Source organism: Protopterus annectens, chromosome 3.part0 (genome assembly GCF_019279795.1).
Source record: "Protopterus annectens isolate FY-2018-M chromosome 3.part0, PAN1.0, whole genome shotgun sequence".
NCBI classification, from domain to species: Eukaryota; Metazoa; Chordata; order Ceratodontiformes; family Protopteridae; genus Protopterus; species Protopterus annectens.
In genome coordinates, this window is record NC_056731.1 from 1,870,518,135 (window position 1) to 1,870,536,626 (window position 18,492).

The 18,492-nt window shown below is 41.6% G+C and overlaps 1 protein-coding gene across 2 annotated transcripts in view; it reads left to right on the forward strand.

Annotated features, from left to right (window-relative positions):
* The window catches only part of LOC122797136 (serum paraoxonase/arylesterase 2-like), a 695,627-nt gene that overhangs the window by 575,201 nt on the left and 101,934 nt on the right, over nucleotides 1-18,492 (forward strand). For both annotated transcript variants that reach the window (XM_044065936.1, XR_006364032.1), the window contains exon 6: nucleotides 15,014-15,214. In XM_044065936.1, coding sequence (XP_043921871.1) covers nucleotides 15,014-15,214 — 201 coding nt within the window. The remainder of the gene's footprint in view (nucleotides 1-15,013; nucleotides 15,215-18,492) is intronic.

Below are 18,492 nucleotides of genomic sequence, written 5' to 3' on the forward strand. Positions count from 1 at the left end.
GCTTGATTCTCACATGGGGTTATTGGCTAGGCTTAAAATGGCCTACAAGGACAGTTCGCCTAGTACTTATCTATGAACCTGCCAACCTGCATCTGCGTGACCTCATCTGACCCTGCTGTTTTCCCTGACTTCACAGTGTGACATCATCTTAGCTTGCTGTTTTCCCTGACTTCACAGTGTGACCTCATCTGACCCTGCTGTTTTCCCTGACTTCACAGTGTGACATCATCTTAGCTTGCTGTTTTCCCTGACTTCACAGTGTGACCTCATCTGACCCTGCTGGTTTCCCTGACTTCATTTTCTTTAGAGCTGTTCTCACTTTTTCTAGAGTGGGCTTCTCCACTTCTCTCACTGTGGGCTGTGTATGATGCAGTACAGCTTCTATGGGGTTTCTTCATTCAGAAGCTGTCGGAAGTACTCCATCCATCTGCCTTTGACAGGGGTCCAGGGAAGTAAATAGTGTGGGAAGAAATAGCCAGGGAATTGTTATGGCTAGGCTTGTATAGGCCCTAGGGCTGATAGCCTAGTACCAGCCTATGAACCTGTGATGTCCTGGACATGTGAGCAGGATATTGCGGCTCCCTTATGAAGAGTGTCTGACTATCTTCTTTAACTTTTTGTCTTTGCCTTACAACTTGATAGTTTCTTTGTACCATCTACTGGGTCACTTTCCAGAAGCTGGTAGAGAACCTCTGATGTCTTGTTCTTTGCTATTGCCACTCCTTTTTTAGCCTCTTTGTTAGCCAACCAGTATTTCTTCTCAGCCTGGTCAGTCTTTTCTGTCTCCCACTTTTTCCTGCACTCCTTTCTTTTGGTGACTTCCTGGACTGCTGCATTCCACCATCTTTCCTTATGTAACTTATTTCCATAGCTGACTCGGCCACACACCTGTTATGTAGTCCTCACTCATGCTGTTTTGAGGTGGTGCCATTCTTCTTCATTTTCACCTATTTTCTCTTGCTACATCTGTGAGTAGTTCCTTGAGCTGTTGTGCTGTCTCCAGTCAATGTCCAAGTTATCACCCTGGTCTCTGCTGACCTTAGTTTCTGGCCACTGGCTATGCTAAGAGCTGATTGTTTCACTGGGGAGGACTTTACAATTGCTGATTCTACCCCAGTGCCCTTTCCTTAAATGGAGGAAGTCTACCTGAGTAGCATGTTTGCCACTCTTTTATGTGATGATCTGAGTGTCTCTCCTGAATTATGTATTCACTGCTATCAGGCCATTTGAGAGAAAGAAGTCTATTCTCACTTTCACAATCCTGCTTTGGGGCATAAACTGAAGTTCATTAGGCAGGAGTCTGATTGCCATGAGTCTGTCACTAATTCTAATGACATCCCTCACTGCCTTTTGAAGCCTGTTCCTCACTTCAATTCCCACACCATTTCTAGCTTGTCCTGATTAGTAGACTCTGGATACAAAGCCAAGTGGCTTTGCTGCACTGCCTTTCTTGACTCCTCCTTAATATCATGTCATCCACTTCCAAGGTCCATCCTGTTAGTGTCTGCAGAGTCCTGAACCCACTCATTACTGGTAAATACCCATGCCTATTAGTGACATTAGTCAATACAACTGAATAACATAGAGCCATATTTACAGTATCGAGTTGCTAGCCCTGCCATGTGTGTGTGTGTATATGTATATATATATATATATATATGTATATATATATATGTATATATATATATGTATATATATATATATATATATATATATATATATATATATATATATATATATATATTCTTGTTTGTGTCTTTCGTCTTTTCCCGGTTAGGGGTTGCCACAGAGAAACTCTTGCTGGCTTGCCGGGCCTAACGCACAACCTTCAATGAAGGAACGCCCATTCACGCATGTCGCCACACAGAAGACGCTCTGAGAATCGAACGGGCAACGTCTCACTGTGAGGCGACATATATGTGTGCATATATATATATATATATATATATATATATATATATATATGTATATGTGTGTGTGTATATATGTATATATGTATATGTGTATATATATATATATATATATATATATATATATATATATATATATATATGATACGAGAGTAAGGCAGTGAGTGTGAAAAGTAAAAACTATATATTTGTAACATTACATGTTGATGCACTCTATATGTCCATCAAATGACTATGGGTTAGAAACATTCAGTTTTTTTAGTAAACATTGAGATAAATACTATTTTTGATTTAATGCCAATGGTGTTAGAAAACAATGTATTTATTTATTTAGAAGGAACATTTTCACAAATGCGACAGGTGGCCATGGGAACATCTGTAGATAACTAGCTGTGCCAATTTGCTGATGTCTCAATGGGAAGGAAGCTGTATATTAAATATGTTTAAGGAAAATATGAAATTTTATAAGCAGTTTGTGGGTAACATCTTTGTAGTATGGGGTGCTACATGTGAAAATTTCATGTTAATTATTTAGAACTGACAGTATCTTAAGATTTAAGGAAACTATATCAGAAAATAATTTTCTAGATGTTACAGATGTTTTTCGTATTTCACTGTTGCAGTCATCACATTTGGGGTTATCTGCTTGCAGTAGCCCTCAGTCAGCCTGATTAACAAAGTCTTGGGTTCTGCGTCGGTTGCTGTCTCTTCTTCCCTACATCAGGTCATCAGGAGTATAAAACATTCAGCCAATGTCATTACATCAGTCTTTCTTGCTGTGCGGTGCCCGAAGCAGTTCGCAAGTGCCGGTCTTCCAACTCCTGAAATTTTCATTTGAGTTTCAGTACCGAAGTCTTCAATTAAAGTACCCCATTGGGGAAACTTTTTCTTGCTCTAAACCGATGTCAGTAAAAGTAAATAATTGCATTTCTTGTGGAAAGCAAATACCTCAGAAAGATTTTCATTCATCCTGTATTCCTTATCTAGGCCCAGACCACGACGTACCTCACTGTCAGTTTTGTGCCTTATTTAAACCACAAACTATCTATTGTCTATATATTTGCGCTTCTAAATATTTTGGTGCTCAGTTCAATTATCCTGATGTGTCTTCGGTAAGCCATCCGACTACTGACATTCCGATAAAATGCAAAGATAAAGACAGAGACAGGCTGATTAGGTCCAAAGCTGCTGATGACGCTTCTCTTAAGCCAGTCACCAGTTCGCCAGTACTCAGTGAGGCGCTTTCACAGCCCCTGATGCCCACTACTTCAGATTTGCAGGTCTCTACTGAGACCCATTCGGAGTCTGGTATGCTACGAAATGCTTCAACTGTGGAACCTGTGGATGTCTCTACCTTGGATGGGTCCGGAACTGCTGTGCAGACACCAGCGTCTGAGGGTGTATTCAGGCCTACTGACTTGCATATTAAACAGACACCATCTTCTCCTTCAAGGCCTAAAACTCGATACATGCCTAGAAAACTGACACCCAGACAACATGGGTCCGGCCTCTATGCCTAAAAAACAAATAAGAATGGCTGAAGAACTTATTACTTTAATCGGGGGAAGCCAACCTAAGAGACTAGGACTGAATTTTCTTTTGATTCTTCTGTTCAGGATTCTGTTTCCTGTGATGACCAGGATTTACCCTTATCTACCTATGAGGATTCTGATGCAGAGGACTCTGTTCCCTCTGCTTCCCCTCCAGAGGATTTCACTTTTGGTGAAACCTTGCATACTCTTAGGAAGCATTTTCACTGGGAAAGCCAGAATTACTCTGATTCTAAAAAGAGGCTTAGGGATTTCTTACTCCTGCCCCAACACAGGCCTTTAGCTATCCCTCCTGTACTGGACATTGTTGATGATGCCTTTTCGGAATCTAGCTTGGCCCCTGACTCCCTACCTCCTGCTCCCAGAACACCTGATGGATATTACAAGGTTCCTGACTCTCCCAAGTTCCTCTTTAAAAATCCTACTGCGGATCCTGAGACCATTTCACAGGGACCCAAGGGCATTAAGGCTACTACTGCCAAAAATCCTACCCCCTCTGATAGAGATTCCAGGGCGCTGAATAGATGGTGTAAAAAGGTGTACACTTCTGCAACCTTGGCCATTAGGGCCCAGTTTCATATGTTAAAATATCAGCAGCATATTATTGGATTGCTTAAACAGAAAATGATGTTGATTCCTGACTGTGCTGAAAATAAGGATTTACAGGATTTAATACATTCTTCTGAACAAGTTGGAAAACATACTTTGCAATGTGGTTTTGATTCACTAGAGGCATCTTGCAGGGCTGCTGTCACTGGGTCTTTACTTAGAAGACATGCTTGGCTTTAAGGAGCAATCTTTGCCAGATCATGTTAAAGCTAAATTGCTGGATGCTCCCTTAAATCGGGACCACCTGTCTGGCAACAAAGCAGAAGAAGTGCTTAAAAAGATGGTGGAAAAAGCTAAATATATGCAAACTGTTAAAGATTTCTTACAAGTACAGCCTCCAAGATTTAGTAGGCATTGGCCCTCTAAGAATTGGTCCTTTCCTACCTCTTCCAGGCCTTCTCAGTCCAAACCCAGAACCAGCAGAACACCCAGGATTCAGTCCCAAGGTACGCACAGGATTAAGCAGTGGGGGGCTCCCACTTCCAAATCAGGGAGTAGTAAGACTCCCCCCTATGGTAAACTGTCTCAATGACTTAACTTTAAAACTTCCAAGCCCTTCTCAACTGACTGCTCCTTTAGTGGGAAAGATTGCTCTGCAGGCAAAAAACTGGGAACTCATTACCCAGGACAAGTGGGTTTTAAGTATAGTTTCCCAAGGATACAGATTCCACTTCCACACTTTACCAACCCCAAATGGTTGGCCAGATCTACCCCCAAATCAGTGGGCAGAGGCTCAAAAGCAAGTACTCTCTCTCCTAAGTATAAGGGCTATTCAAACTGTCCCAGAAAGAGGAAAGGGGGCAAGATTTCTACTCAAGACGTTTCCTGATGCCCAGGAAAGACAACACATGGCATCCTATCCTGGCCCCCTCTATCCTAAACACCTTTTTGGTGATCCCAAAATTCAAGATGCTAACTCTTCACCAGTTGCTTTCTATGCTAGGCAAGGATGCCTGGTTGGCAACACTGGATTTAAAGGAAGCCTACCTGCACATCCCAATCAGGGAATCTTGCAGAAGATACCTACGCTTCAAAGCAGGCTACATGCACCATCAGTTCTCTGCACTGCCCTTTGGCTTATCTACTGCACTCAGTATTCACAAAGTGCCTAGCTCCAGTCATTGCATTTTGCAGGCAAAGAAATATTCAAATATACCCATACCTGGACGATTGTCTAATTCAGGCAGAAAGCCAGGGCATACGTTTGAATCATGTGGTGTTTGTACAAAAGGTGCTAACTTGTCTGGGGTACACCATAAGGAAATCGCATCTTGTACCCTGTTAACAAATTGTGTTCCTGGGAGCAAGCTTGAACACATCTTCCCAGATGGCTTTCCTCATGCCAGAGAAACAAATTCATTTGACAGCTTACTTCAAACTAATGGCCACAAAAACCCTGCTATCTGCAAGACAAATACTGCAAGCCTTGGGGCTCATGGCCTCCTGCATTCTCCTAATTCCATATGCAAGACTGCATATGAGGAAACTACAGTGGTATCTAAAAAGCCTATGGTGTCAACATTCTCAGGATCTAGAAGCAATGATTCCTATCATACCTTGCCTACAGTTAGAGTTCCTTTGGTGGGCAGATGCCTGCCACCAAAAGAAGGGACTACCATTCACTCTACCTCCTGCCGCCCAAACCCTAACAATAGATGCATCAGACTATGCATGGGGGGCTCGCTTGGCAGGGAACTGCATTCAGGGCAAATGGAACCCAAGTCAAATGCACCTGCATATCAATCAAAAAGAAATGTTAGGATCTAAACCTTGTCATCACAATAAACAAAACATTCTGGAGGGATAGGCTCCTGACCCAGAGACTCCCCAGACTCTGGAATAGATTGCCCATACATGTCAAGAAGAGTGCCTCTTTGGCCCTCTTCAAAAGGAACATTGACGATTGGATGGGAGAAAGGAAATTCACCCCGGGGATCATGTCAGTCACCCTGCTAGACAGGGGTCCAGGGAAGTAAATAGTGTGGGAAGAAATAGCCAGGGAATTGTTATGGCTAGGCTTGTATAGGCCCTAGGGCTGATAGTCTAGTACCAACCTATGAACCTAAGCAGAAATCTCATGGACCCACACAAGTGGAAACTGGAACCAAAGACTTTCAACATGTTGATAAACAAATGGGGGAGCCCAGATATAGACCTGTTTGCCTCCACCCAGAACTACCAATTGTCCAAATTCTGCACAAGGACTCCCCACAAACAAGCTTTGAAAGTGGATGCCCTGTCCTTCACCTGGAAAAATATATTGGTTTATGCCTTACCTCCTCTGCCTCTCCTCTCCAGGGTACTACTAAAGATCAAACAGGACAAACCAAAGACAATACTGATTGTACCAGACTGGCCACGCTGATACTGGTACCCACTATTGCGCAGTGTGTCACTGCTGGCACCATGGCACCTGCCTCAGACCCCTACCCTGCTGTCCCAGCAGGAGGGCCAGATTCTGCACCCTCAGCTTCAAACCCTGAACCTGGCAGCCTGGCTAATTACCTGATCTCTCCATTACCATCCCTCAGTAAACAAGTGTTATATGTCATTCGGGAGGTAAGGAGGCCTAGTACTAGAAAATCTTATGTTGAAAAATGGAAAAGATTCTGTTCCTGGAACCAAACTCAGGGGATGGACACAGCAGTGCCCAATTTACCTCAGATTCTTCAATACTTAACTGAGATGCTTCACAAGGGCCTTTCCTTTTCCTCCATCAAAATTCATGCCTCAGCCATTTCAGCTCATTACAGCACAGAACCACCCCTCTTCTCTCATCCACTGCTCAAGCAGTTCCTCAGAGAGGCCAAAAATGTAAGACCACCCAGGAGAGCCCCAACACCAGCCCGGGACCTTAACTTTGTATTAGAAAAACTCATTCTACCTCCTTTTGAGCCAGCTGCAAATGCAGAGGTAAAATTCCTTTCTTGGGAAAACAGCCTTCCATTTAGCCATCACTTCAGCAAGAAGGGTGTCTGAATTACAGGCCTTATGGCAGTGGAGCCTTTTGTCGTCTTTCATGTGGACAGGGTGTCCCTCAGGACCAATCCCTCCTTCATGCCCAAGGTAGTATCCAGTGTGGCTCTTGATCAGTCCATTCATTTGCCAACCTTCTTTTCTAATCCACAGAACACAGGGTAACAGATGCTGCACTCTTTGTATGTGGACAGACAACTTAGATTTTACTTGGACAGGACTAAACCTCTCAGGAAATCTGAACAGCTGCTGTGGTTGCATTTGCTGCAGGGGCAGAGGGGAAGGCCATTTCAAAGTAAACCATTTCTAAATGGATAGGCCATTGCATTAATTTCTGCTATAAGCACCATGGAAAACCTATCCCACAGGGGATACCTCACTCAACCAGGGCTGCATCTACCTCTACAGCCTTTCTCAGAGGTGTCCCTACCAGGGACACCCTAGAAGCTGCTACTTGGAGTTCTGTACATACTTTCACCAAGCATTACCATTTGCCAATTTTCTCAAACTCCAGAGCTGGTTTTGCCACTGCAGTCCTGCAGGGCCTAATAGCTGGTCCTAATGTTATCTAATTACCTCCTCCCATCCTTAGCTTTGGGAATCTACCCAAATGTGATACTATTGCAGTCATTACACTTGGGTTATCCTGCTGGCAGTCTGCCCGCAGTCGGCCTGAATTCCAAAGTCCTGGTCTGGCGTCGGTTGCTGTCGCCTCTTCCCTGACGTCAGTGCGCCAGGGGTATAAAAGATGCAGCCGACGCCATTTTCTTCAGTCTTTCTTGCCGCACAGTGCCTGAAGCAAATGCAGTTCTCAAGTGCCGGTCAGCCGACTCCTGAGATTTTCAAATCGAATTTCATATCCGAAGTCTTCATTAAAGCTAAGTACCCCGTTGGGGAACTTTTTTTCTTGCTCCAGACCGATGTCAGAAAAAATTATCAATTGTATTTCTTTTGGGAAGCAAATACCTCATAAGGATTTTCATTCTTACTGTATTCCTTACCTAGGCCCAGACCACAACGTTGCTAGCTGTCGGTTTTGTGCTAGATTTAACCAACACACTATTAAGCGTCTGTATGATTTTGCCTTTCATTACTTTGGCCGAAGATTTAATTATATAATGCCGTCGGAACAGCTGATGACCGGAGTTTATAAAAAATGCAAGGAAAAGGACAGGCATCCAAGGTCCAAAACCGACGACGAGGCCTCCGCTAGGCCAGTTGCCGGTTCGCTGGTTCTCAGTGAGGCGCTTTCGCAGCCCCTGACTCCCGCTACCTCAGAGCCACAGGCTGCTTCTGACTCCCACGTGGAGCCGACTAGGCCTCTGGATACTCAAGGTATCGGACACTAGGAAACTATTCCCTTAGATGGGTCCGGAACTGCTGAACAGGCATCTGTTTCTGAGGGTGGTTTCAGATCTACACAGTTATGTCAAGCAAACCTCAGTTTCAAAGGCAAAGACTAAAACAGCTCTAAAGACAAAGAAACAAGTACAGCATTCTCCTGGACAGACTTCCATGCCTAAGAAACAGATGCTTAAAATGGCCAAAGACCTAATTACTCTGATCAGGGGTTCCCATCCCCCTCCTGATAAGAGGCCTAGGCAACAGACAGAATATGACTCCATATGACTCTTCTGATCAGATTTCCATTTCCTCTGACTCCTCTTCTGAACAGGGATACTCTGTTCCTCCCTATCAGGATTCTGATGCTGAAGAATCTATTCCTTCAGCCTCTCCTCCTGAGGATTATTCTTTTGGGGAAACCCTGCATACCATGAGGGAGCATTTTCACTGGGAGAGCCAAGATTACTCAGAATCTAAGAAAAGGCTCAGAGACTTTCTTTTACTACCTCAGCACAGACTTCTTGCTATTCCACTTGTTCTAGACATTGTAGATGAGTCCAGCCTGTCTCCTGACTCTTTACCCCCTGCACCTGTTAAGCCAGACAGATACTACAGGTTTCCAGACTCTCATAAATTTCTATATAAAAACCCTGCTGTTGACCTAGAAACTGTATCTCAGGGTCCCAAAGGGGTCAAGGCTTCCACTGCAAAAAACCCTGTCCCCTCTGATAGGGATTCTGGGGCACTGGACAGATCAGGGAAAAAAGTTTACACTTCTGCTACCTTGGCTGTAAGGGCTTTAAATTGTCAGTTTCATATGCTTAAATATCAACAATACTTAATGTCACTGCTAAAACAGAAAATGTTGACAAATTCTGAATGTTCTGATAACAAGGAAATGCAGGATTTACTGCATGCAGCTGAACAAGGGGGAAAGCATACTTTGCAATGTGGTTTTGATTCACTGGAGGCCTCTTGCAGGGCCGCTGTCACGGGTTCTGTCATTAGAAGGCATGCTTGGTTAAAGGAACAGAATCTGCCTGATCATGTTAAAGCAAAATTATTGGATGCTCCATTACAGCATGATACTTTGTTTGGTGTTAAGGCAGAAGAGGTGTTGAATAAAATGGAGGATAAAGCAAAATCTATGCAGAAAGTTAAGGATTTCCTACAGGTACAGCCACCCAGATTTAGCAGGAACTTGCCTTCTAAGAATTGGTCCTTTCCAGTGTCAGACAGGCCACAAAGAGGCAGATACAGACGCCCTAGAGGCAGATCCCAGCCCCAAGGCTTATACAGGCCTAAACAATGGGATGCTTCTACCTCCAAAAGCGGAGAAGACAAATCACAGCCATACAAGAGACAGTCGCAATGACTTTCCTCTGCCAATGCCAAACACTATCATTTGGCAGCACCCTTAGGGGGAAAAAATAGCACTTTTTTCACAAAATTGGCACATGATCACCCAGGACAAATGGGTCTTGAATATAGTGTCTCAGAGCTACAGGTTCCACTTTCACACCCTTCCAAAGACAAAAGGTATGCCAGACCTGCCACACAATCAATGGGCAGAGGCACAAAAGCAAGTTTCATCCCTCATGGACATGAGGGCTATTCAACGAGTACCACAGCAAGAGCAGGGACAAGGATTTTACTCAAGACTTTTCTTGGTACCCAGAAAGGACAAAGCCTAGAGACCAATACTGGACCTGTCTATTCTAAACACTTTTCTGGCCATTCCAAAATTCAAAATGTTGACTCTGCAGCAGCTTCTGCCCATGCTGGGCAAGAAGGCTTGGCTTGTAAATTTGGACCTCAAAGAGGCATACCTGCATGTCCCAGTCAGAAGGTCTTGCAGAAGATACCGCAGATTCATAGCTGGCTCAATGCACTACCAATTCTCTGCACTGCCCTTTGGCTTATCTACTGCACCCAGAGTCTTCACAAAATGCCTGGCACCAGTAATTGCATTTTGCAGACAGAGAAATACAGATGTATCCCTATTTGGACGACTGCCTTATACAAGCAGAGAACAAGGACATTCTACTGAAGCATCTGGCGTTTGTAAAAAGATTACTAATTTGCCTAGGGTGGGTACACAGTGAACAAAAAGAAATCAAAACTGGTACCCTCTCAAGAGATAATATTCCTGGGTGCAAGCTTAAATACAACTGTCCATATGGCTTAGCTCATGCCAGACAAACAAAGGCAACTGACTTCTTACTTTGAAATGATGGCAACAAAGACCCAGTTATCTGCAAGAAAAATTCTGAAGGCTTTGGGCTTCATGGCATCCTGCATTCTACTAATTCCATATGCAAGACTGCATATGAGGAAACTACAATGGTATCTAAAAAGTGTTTGGACTCAACATTGTCACAGCCTGGAAACATTAATTACCCTCATTCCTTGCCTGCAACAGGAGTTTTGATGGTGGGCACAGGCCTGTCACCACAAGGGACAGCCATTCACTTTACCCACAGCCAGGCAGAGACTAACAACAGATGCATCAGCTTATGCCTGGGGGGCCCACATGGCAGGAAAATGTATTCAGGGCACATGGCCCACAAGCCAGATGTATCTTCATATCAATCAAAAAGAGATGCTAGCTGTACAGAATGCCCTGACAGCTTTCAAGGACCTACTTCATCCAGGACAACTACTGATAGACAGACAATACTACAGTCATGTGGTACATAAACAAGCAGGGAGGCACACATTCCTACCCCCTCTGCAGACAAGCCATGACTTTGTGGAACACAGCATTGACTTATCAAGTACACCTGCAAGCACAATTCCTGCCAGGAAAGATAAATACTCTGGCAGACGAACTAAGCAGAAACCTCATGGATCCTCACGAGTGGAAACTAGATCCACAAATCTTCCGCATGATAACCGGGAAATGGGGATGCCCAGACATAGATCTATTTGCCTCCCCTCACAACTGCCAGCTACAGAGATTCTGCACAAGGACTTATCACAAACAAGCATGAAAAGTGGGCGTCCTATCATTCAGCTGGAAAACCCTTACAGTATATGCTTTTCCTCCACTGCCTCTCCTCCCCAAGGTATTCCTAAAGGTCAGACAAAAGAAGCCAAAAATGATACTGATTGCACCAGACTGGCCACTCCAGCACTGGTACCCAATCCTAAAGAGCTTGTCTCAAGGCCCAGCCTTGACATTACCTCAAATTCCTCATTTGCTGACCCGACAAAACAATCAGATCCTGCACAGCCAACTCAGAACCCTAAATCTGGTTGCATGGCGGATAATGTAACCATTCGGAACACACCTCTCTCTAAATCAGTTATGGATGTTATTTTGGAGGCCAGGAGGCCCAGCACCAGAAAATCTTGTGCAGAAAAATGGAAGAGATTCTGTGCTTGGAACCAGGCACAGGGAATGGACAGGCTTGTACCAAATATTCCTCAGATTTTACAATACCTAACTAAGATGCTGGACAAAGGCCTATCCTTCTCATCAATTAAGATCCATGCCTCTGCCATTTCAGCTCATTACAATACGGACCCACCTATTTTTTCACATCCACTGCTAAGGCAGTATCTCAGAGGGGCCAAAAACATAAGACCTCCAAGGAGAGCTCCAATACCTACATGGGACCTCAATTTTGTCTTGGAAAAGCTCACCCTGCCTCCTTTTGAGCCAGCCAATACAGCTGAGATAAAATACCTATCATGGAAAACAGCACTGCTCCTAGCAATAACTTCAGCAAGAAGAGTCTCAGTTACAGGCACTAATGCCTGTGGAACCTTTTATTATTTTCTATCCGGACAGGGTTTCTCTAAGGACAAACCCAACATTTCTGCCTAAGGTAGTGTCCAGTGTGGCTCTTAACCAAACCATTCATTTGCCTACCTTTTATCCAAACCCACAGAATAAGGGGGAGAGACTTCTGCATTCTTTGGACATAGACAGCTACGCTTTTACTTGGACAAAATTAAAGCTTTCAGAAAAACTGAGCAACTCTTAATGGCATATGCTGCAGGATCGCAAGGAAAAGCTATTTCAAAGCAGACTATTTCAAAATGGATAGGCCACTGCATTCGTTTCTGCTATTCACAACATGGCAAATCAGTGCCTAAGGGCATTAGGCCACATTCAACCAGAGCAGCAGCCACTTCAGCAGCCTCTCAGAGGAGTACCAACCAAGGACATTTTGGAGGCTGCAACTTGGACTTCAGTGCACACTTTTACAAAGCACTACCACTTACCTCTTTACTCTAAATCCAGAGCAAGCTTTGCCACTGCAGTTCTGCAGGTCCTCATAGCCACTCCTAATTCTATTTAGGCCCAGCCACCCAACATCAGCTTTGGGATTCAAAGTGTAATGACTGCAACAGTGAAACACGATGAACGTAGTACAGTTGTGTACCTACCATAAATGTAGATGTTTGAGTGTATTCACTGTTGCAGTCCAGGTTACTCTCCCACCACCCCCCTTTCATTGCTGGGACTTATCTGTACTTCTGTATTCTATATAACCTATATGGTGTATTTGCTTGTAGGTGAAGGTAATGTTTATGTTAGTGCATGCTTTTTTATGAGCAGAATTTTTAGCCTACCCTTTTGGGGGCACCTGACATCTGGGGCAAGAAAAACTGAAGAAAATGGTGTCGGCTGCATCTTTTATACCCCTGGCACACTGACGTTAGGGAAGAGGCGACAGCAACCGATGCCGGATCAGGACTTTGGAATTCAGGCCGACTGCGTGTAGCCTGCCAGCAGGCTAGCCCAAGTGTAATGACTGCAACAGTGAATACACTTGAACATCTACATTTATGGTAGGTACACAACTGTACTTTACCCTCCCTCCATCCCCCTGACTTCTTTTGGCTATACCTCTATTCCTTTTACTATGCTTAAAAACTTTTTGATGTATTTGCTTTTTTGTTGGAGGTATAACCTTGTGTGTGTGTGTGTGTGTGTGTGTGTATGTATAAATATATATATATATATATAAATATATATATATATATATATATATATATATATATATATATATATATATATATAGTTGCTTCCCATTAGGGGGGCACCTGACCTCTGGATCAAGAAAGACTGATGTAATGGCATCGGCTGCATGCTTTATACCCCTAACTACTTGACGTCATGGCAGATGAGACAGCAACCGACGCAGGACCCAAGACTTTGATAATCAGGCCGACTGAGGGCTACTGCAGGCAGATAACCCAAATGTGATGACTGCAACAGTAAATGCACTCGAATATCTGCATTTATGTGTACACAACTGTACGTTCTGCACTGTAAGGCAATCCCCATTCACTACTTTCGAGATTCTGCAATCTCAAGATTCTGGTCCTCGGGATTTAGAGTCTCGGGATTGTGGAATTTTGGTATTCCATAGTGATCCCATAAAGATAGATAGATATATGTAATAGATACAGATAGAAACACACACACACACACATATTGACATATATTAATACCCGTACATCGACAGCATAGTTATCTGACATTAAAACTACCAAAATAAAGCCAGTTTACAAAAGGAAACAAATTGTCTCCTTTTTTAATCGGTTAAAAAAAAAACAAGCTACAAAGTTTCAGATACATTTTGTCTGAATAGTGGTATTGTTAGGGAAAGGATTTGTAGTAATCTGATGTGTAGGCTGTGATTAGCACTTGTAAGTAAGTGGGACACGTCTTTCATACTACATAATTAGAAAAATTAGCAGTTGCCTACAGTTTTGTGATTTGTTTTGATGTTAATTTTACTTATGTATTTGTATACAGGGTTTGGTAGTGTTACACGTCTATCACAAGTTAGTGTTTAAGAGGTTTCTGAAGAGAGCAAATTCTAGCACCAACTTTGTACATATGTCATGTAAGCTTGCTTCAGCAGCACTTCAACATGAGATAAGATTGGTTTTGGGACATGCAGGGAACTGAGAAATCTTCCAAAAGTTGGTTAATTCATGAGCTCTGCTGTTGAGCAGAAACCCAGGCTTTGATTACTGATGCAGTGATTAATACCAAAGTATGTACACCTCGAGTGACTGCCATTACAGAACTCTACTTTCTCATCCATTGATACTTTACTTGGCAGCAGAGGAATGTTTATTTGGGTTGCCTGTACTGATTGCGGTATGTTTTAGTTGTCCTCCAAGAGTGATCTCTGAGCGATTGAAAAAGTGCTGGGATAGCAAATATGTGAATGTTGATGCTGTATTTAAAACCCCCTATACAGTCATTTTGCTTTTAGTTTATATTTCCAAGTGTATAGGTCAGAAGGGTGCTGATCTTTGGTGCTACAAATTTCCTTGGTGTAGGTATGACTGGGTATTGAAACATTTGCTACAAGTACCTTTGACTGGTGAATATATGTCAGTCTGTTCATGTACCTCTGTGCTAATGTGATGAAATGATTACAGGTGTTGAACCACACATAAATGGCATAGTTTGGCAACTGTCAATAGCGATAAATAATGGATCCAAGGTCTAGTCTCAAGTTAGTCAAACGTCACTGAACTCATAATGTCCATAATCACTTATAGTGCTAAGGTTGTATGAAACTATTTGTCTGTCTAGTTCTTGTTCTTACTGAATAATCTGAAACATTTTTTTTTTGTTTTTGTTTTCAGTATAAACGATATTGTAGCACTTGGACCAGACAGCTTTTATGCCACTGTTGACTTTTACTTCCGTGCCACTACCATGAAAGTCATTGAGAAATTATTGTATTTGCCATGGTCCTCTGTTGTGTACTATAGTCCTACAGAAGTAAAGGAAGTAGCATCTGGATTTTATTTTACCAATGGAATCAACATCTCTCCTGCCAGAAAGTAGGTTTATTTTACTTTGCATATTTTAACTACAAGAATCCATGCATGTTTTTGTTTAATATTCTTTATCTGAAACAACTGAAATGGATTATATTTCATAACATGTCAATGCCATTTTGTACAGCAAATGTTATATACAGTATATGATTTAAGTATTAAAGGACTAGGTGTGTATGAAGACCCCCCCCAAAAAAAATATATATATATATTTTTTTCACTTGTAAACTATACACAAATGTGCATTGTTGATTCTTAAATACAAATTAAAGAAAAAAACGCTCTCACAAAATATAAATTACATTTGAAATTCCTCACCTAATAGTCATTTATAGTTATATAATGTATATTTTTTTAATTTTAACCAATATTTAAATTTTAGTTATTTATAGATAATTAAACTGATGTAACTCATTTCATTGTGGCATTCAGGAGTGCAGAGTCTTATAAATTCCATAACTGTAACAGATGGTATTTTCCCATTTAAAGTTGTCACCATTCTAGCAATTTCTAGGAACATCTACAGTAGAGAATATTGTGATTTCATTATCCACTTTGTTTTGCTATTTGAATCTTTAAAGTCTGCCAACTCATTGCACTCCCAGAAAATATCATCCCCGTTACCTCTTCTTCCCATTCAAACCTCCAACATTTGCTGTCTACGTGAGGAAAATTTCTTTGGAGTCTACTTGGGGTATAAAAATACCTATGTAAACACTTCCAAGCTAAGATCCTAAATTTTCTAGACTTTGTTGCATATTTGGGAGACATACATATATCCCTCAATTGTTTCTTTGCAAATTGCTTATCCAGTCTCTCTTCCCAATCCTTTCTAATCTCATTTGATTGATTTTTACAGTTATGCAATATTTTATATGCTCTACTAATTATTCATTCCTTAACAGCAACTTCTGTTCTAGATTCTACTAAAATTTGTACCAGTGCTGGTCTTTTGTTTAGGACCCCCCCCCCATTTGTCTTTGCCTACACTCTGATATCAAGCCTTGATAGTGAAGGCAATCTCTAACCTGCAGTCCAAATAAGTTCTTGGCTTCTTTCCATTCGATTACCTTTGCCTCTCTAATTGTTGGGAGGGTGGCCTAATGGTTAAGGTGTTTGCCTTACAAACACAAGGTGCAGGGTTTGAGTCTCACAAGGGATGATTGGCTAGGCTTAAAATGTCTCGCAAGGGCAGTTAGCTTAGTACTAACGTATGAACCCTATGTTTCCTTTGCCAGTTTTCTGCAATAAATTCCAACCCCTTCTTTCTTATTGTCTATATCCCTAATTACAGTCATCCCTATTGACAGAATCTCCTTTCTTCATTCCCTTGTTGGCTTACTTAGAAAACTTTCTGCTACTTTATGAATATAATTATTGTTATTCTCCTTAAACATCCACGTCCAAAATCCCAGTCTCTCCTTGTTTCTTGAGTTCCACCATGTTTCATCATCATCATCTCTTTCTACTTTCAGTTATAGTTTTCTGCTTGTGCTATGTACGGGAGCCTTAACTGTGTTGCTCTGAAATACCCCTTCAAATCGGGTAATCCCAATCTGCCTTGTTCTATTGAAAGAATAAGCTTATCCCATTTGACTCTTTCCATCTTTCCCTCCCCGATAAAATCTTTCAGCTCTTAATTAATTTCTATCCTCAACTTCTTCTCTAGTAGATAAAAAACATGTCTGACCTGTCTAAACTAAAGGGACTAAAACATTTTAATTATTGATATCCATAACAGAGCTTCCATTTTCTCAGTTTTTGTATTATCTTTTGTTTAGTCTCTTCCACATATCCTTAGTTGCCATGCTGGAGTCATTTTTAATCCATACTCCTAAATAGTTCATTATGTTATGTCCCATTAAGTATGGATATTGCTGAACCAATTCATGTGTGGTACTTAATTTGGTACTATTGCCTTTGTTTTAGCTTCATTAGCTTTGTATCCCAAAAAGATTTGAAACTGTCTCAATATGTTTCACAGCACTGTAATATCTCTTACTGGTATTGTCAGGTATAAAATAATGCCTTTCTGGACTACCATACCAATTATATCCTTGAATTTCTGAGTCCCTTATTTTCTTTGCCAATGGTTCTAAATATAATGCAAATCACAAAGGGGAGAGACAACACCCTTGCCTGGTTCCTCTGCTGAAGCAGAAGTTATCAGAGAGGACCCCACTCACTTTAATTTTCACGTCTGATCCCTCATATGCCCTTCTAATTAACCGTGTAATTTTTTTCAGGGAATGCAAATGCTTCTATTGCTCTGCTTAGAAAGTCCCAGCTTACTCTGTCAAATGCTTTCTCTGCGTCATGACCCACCAACAACAGTGGTATTTTCTTACATTCTACTTCCCTCTGGATCATCAGTGTTCTGTTTATGTTGTCAAATATTTGCCTCCCCTCCACAAAACCACATTGATCCATATCTGTCAATTTTGGCATCACTTTTGCCATTTTTTAGCTATTATAGACATAAACATAATCATTAGTATTGAAATGGGCCTGTATGAAGCTGGATCCAGATGGAGCTTTACCCTCTAGGTATTACAGCTACCACTGCTTTCTTCCAAGATGTTGGTACTTCTTTTCTTCCTCTTAAAATACTGTTAAAACCTTCCAGATCTTTATCAGTTTTTCCCTCCTAGCTTCCAAACTTCCACAGGAAAACCATCTGTTTCTGTGGACTTTCCTGTAGATTGGTTATACATCACCATTTTTATCTCATCTCCTGCTATCCTGTTAGTAATTGAGCCTCCTCTACCTCTAACCTTGGCATATTTATTCAGTAAACATTTCCATTTGTGTCTTTTCTTGATTTCCATATTTCTCTGCTTTATACAGACTTTCATAGAATTCCTTAAATATTTCTAATACTTCTACAGGATCTCTTATCTTCCTTGTTATTGGCTCCCTAAGCTTGGTGACAGCCCTTTTTACCTTCTGTTGCCTGAGTTGTGCTAAACGTTTTTGTGCTCTAGAGTTATTATCAAAAAGCAGTTGCTTAACAGCAATCTTTCTAAACTCATGCATATTATCAAGGTAATCCCTATTTTGTGTTTAGTGTTCTGCAGTTGCTCCTTCTTCTCTGATATTCCCCCATTTTGCAATACTTTAACATTTGTCAGTCCCTCTAAATAATTCTTGTAATTTCTTAACCATATCTCCTTTTCTTTTATTTCCACCCTGTTTTTAAACTCCAGCTTAATTTTATCCCACTCCCTAGCTATATTTTCAGAAAAAAAATTCTATCTTGTCTGATAGCTCCTGAATAATTT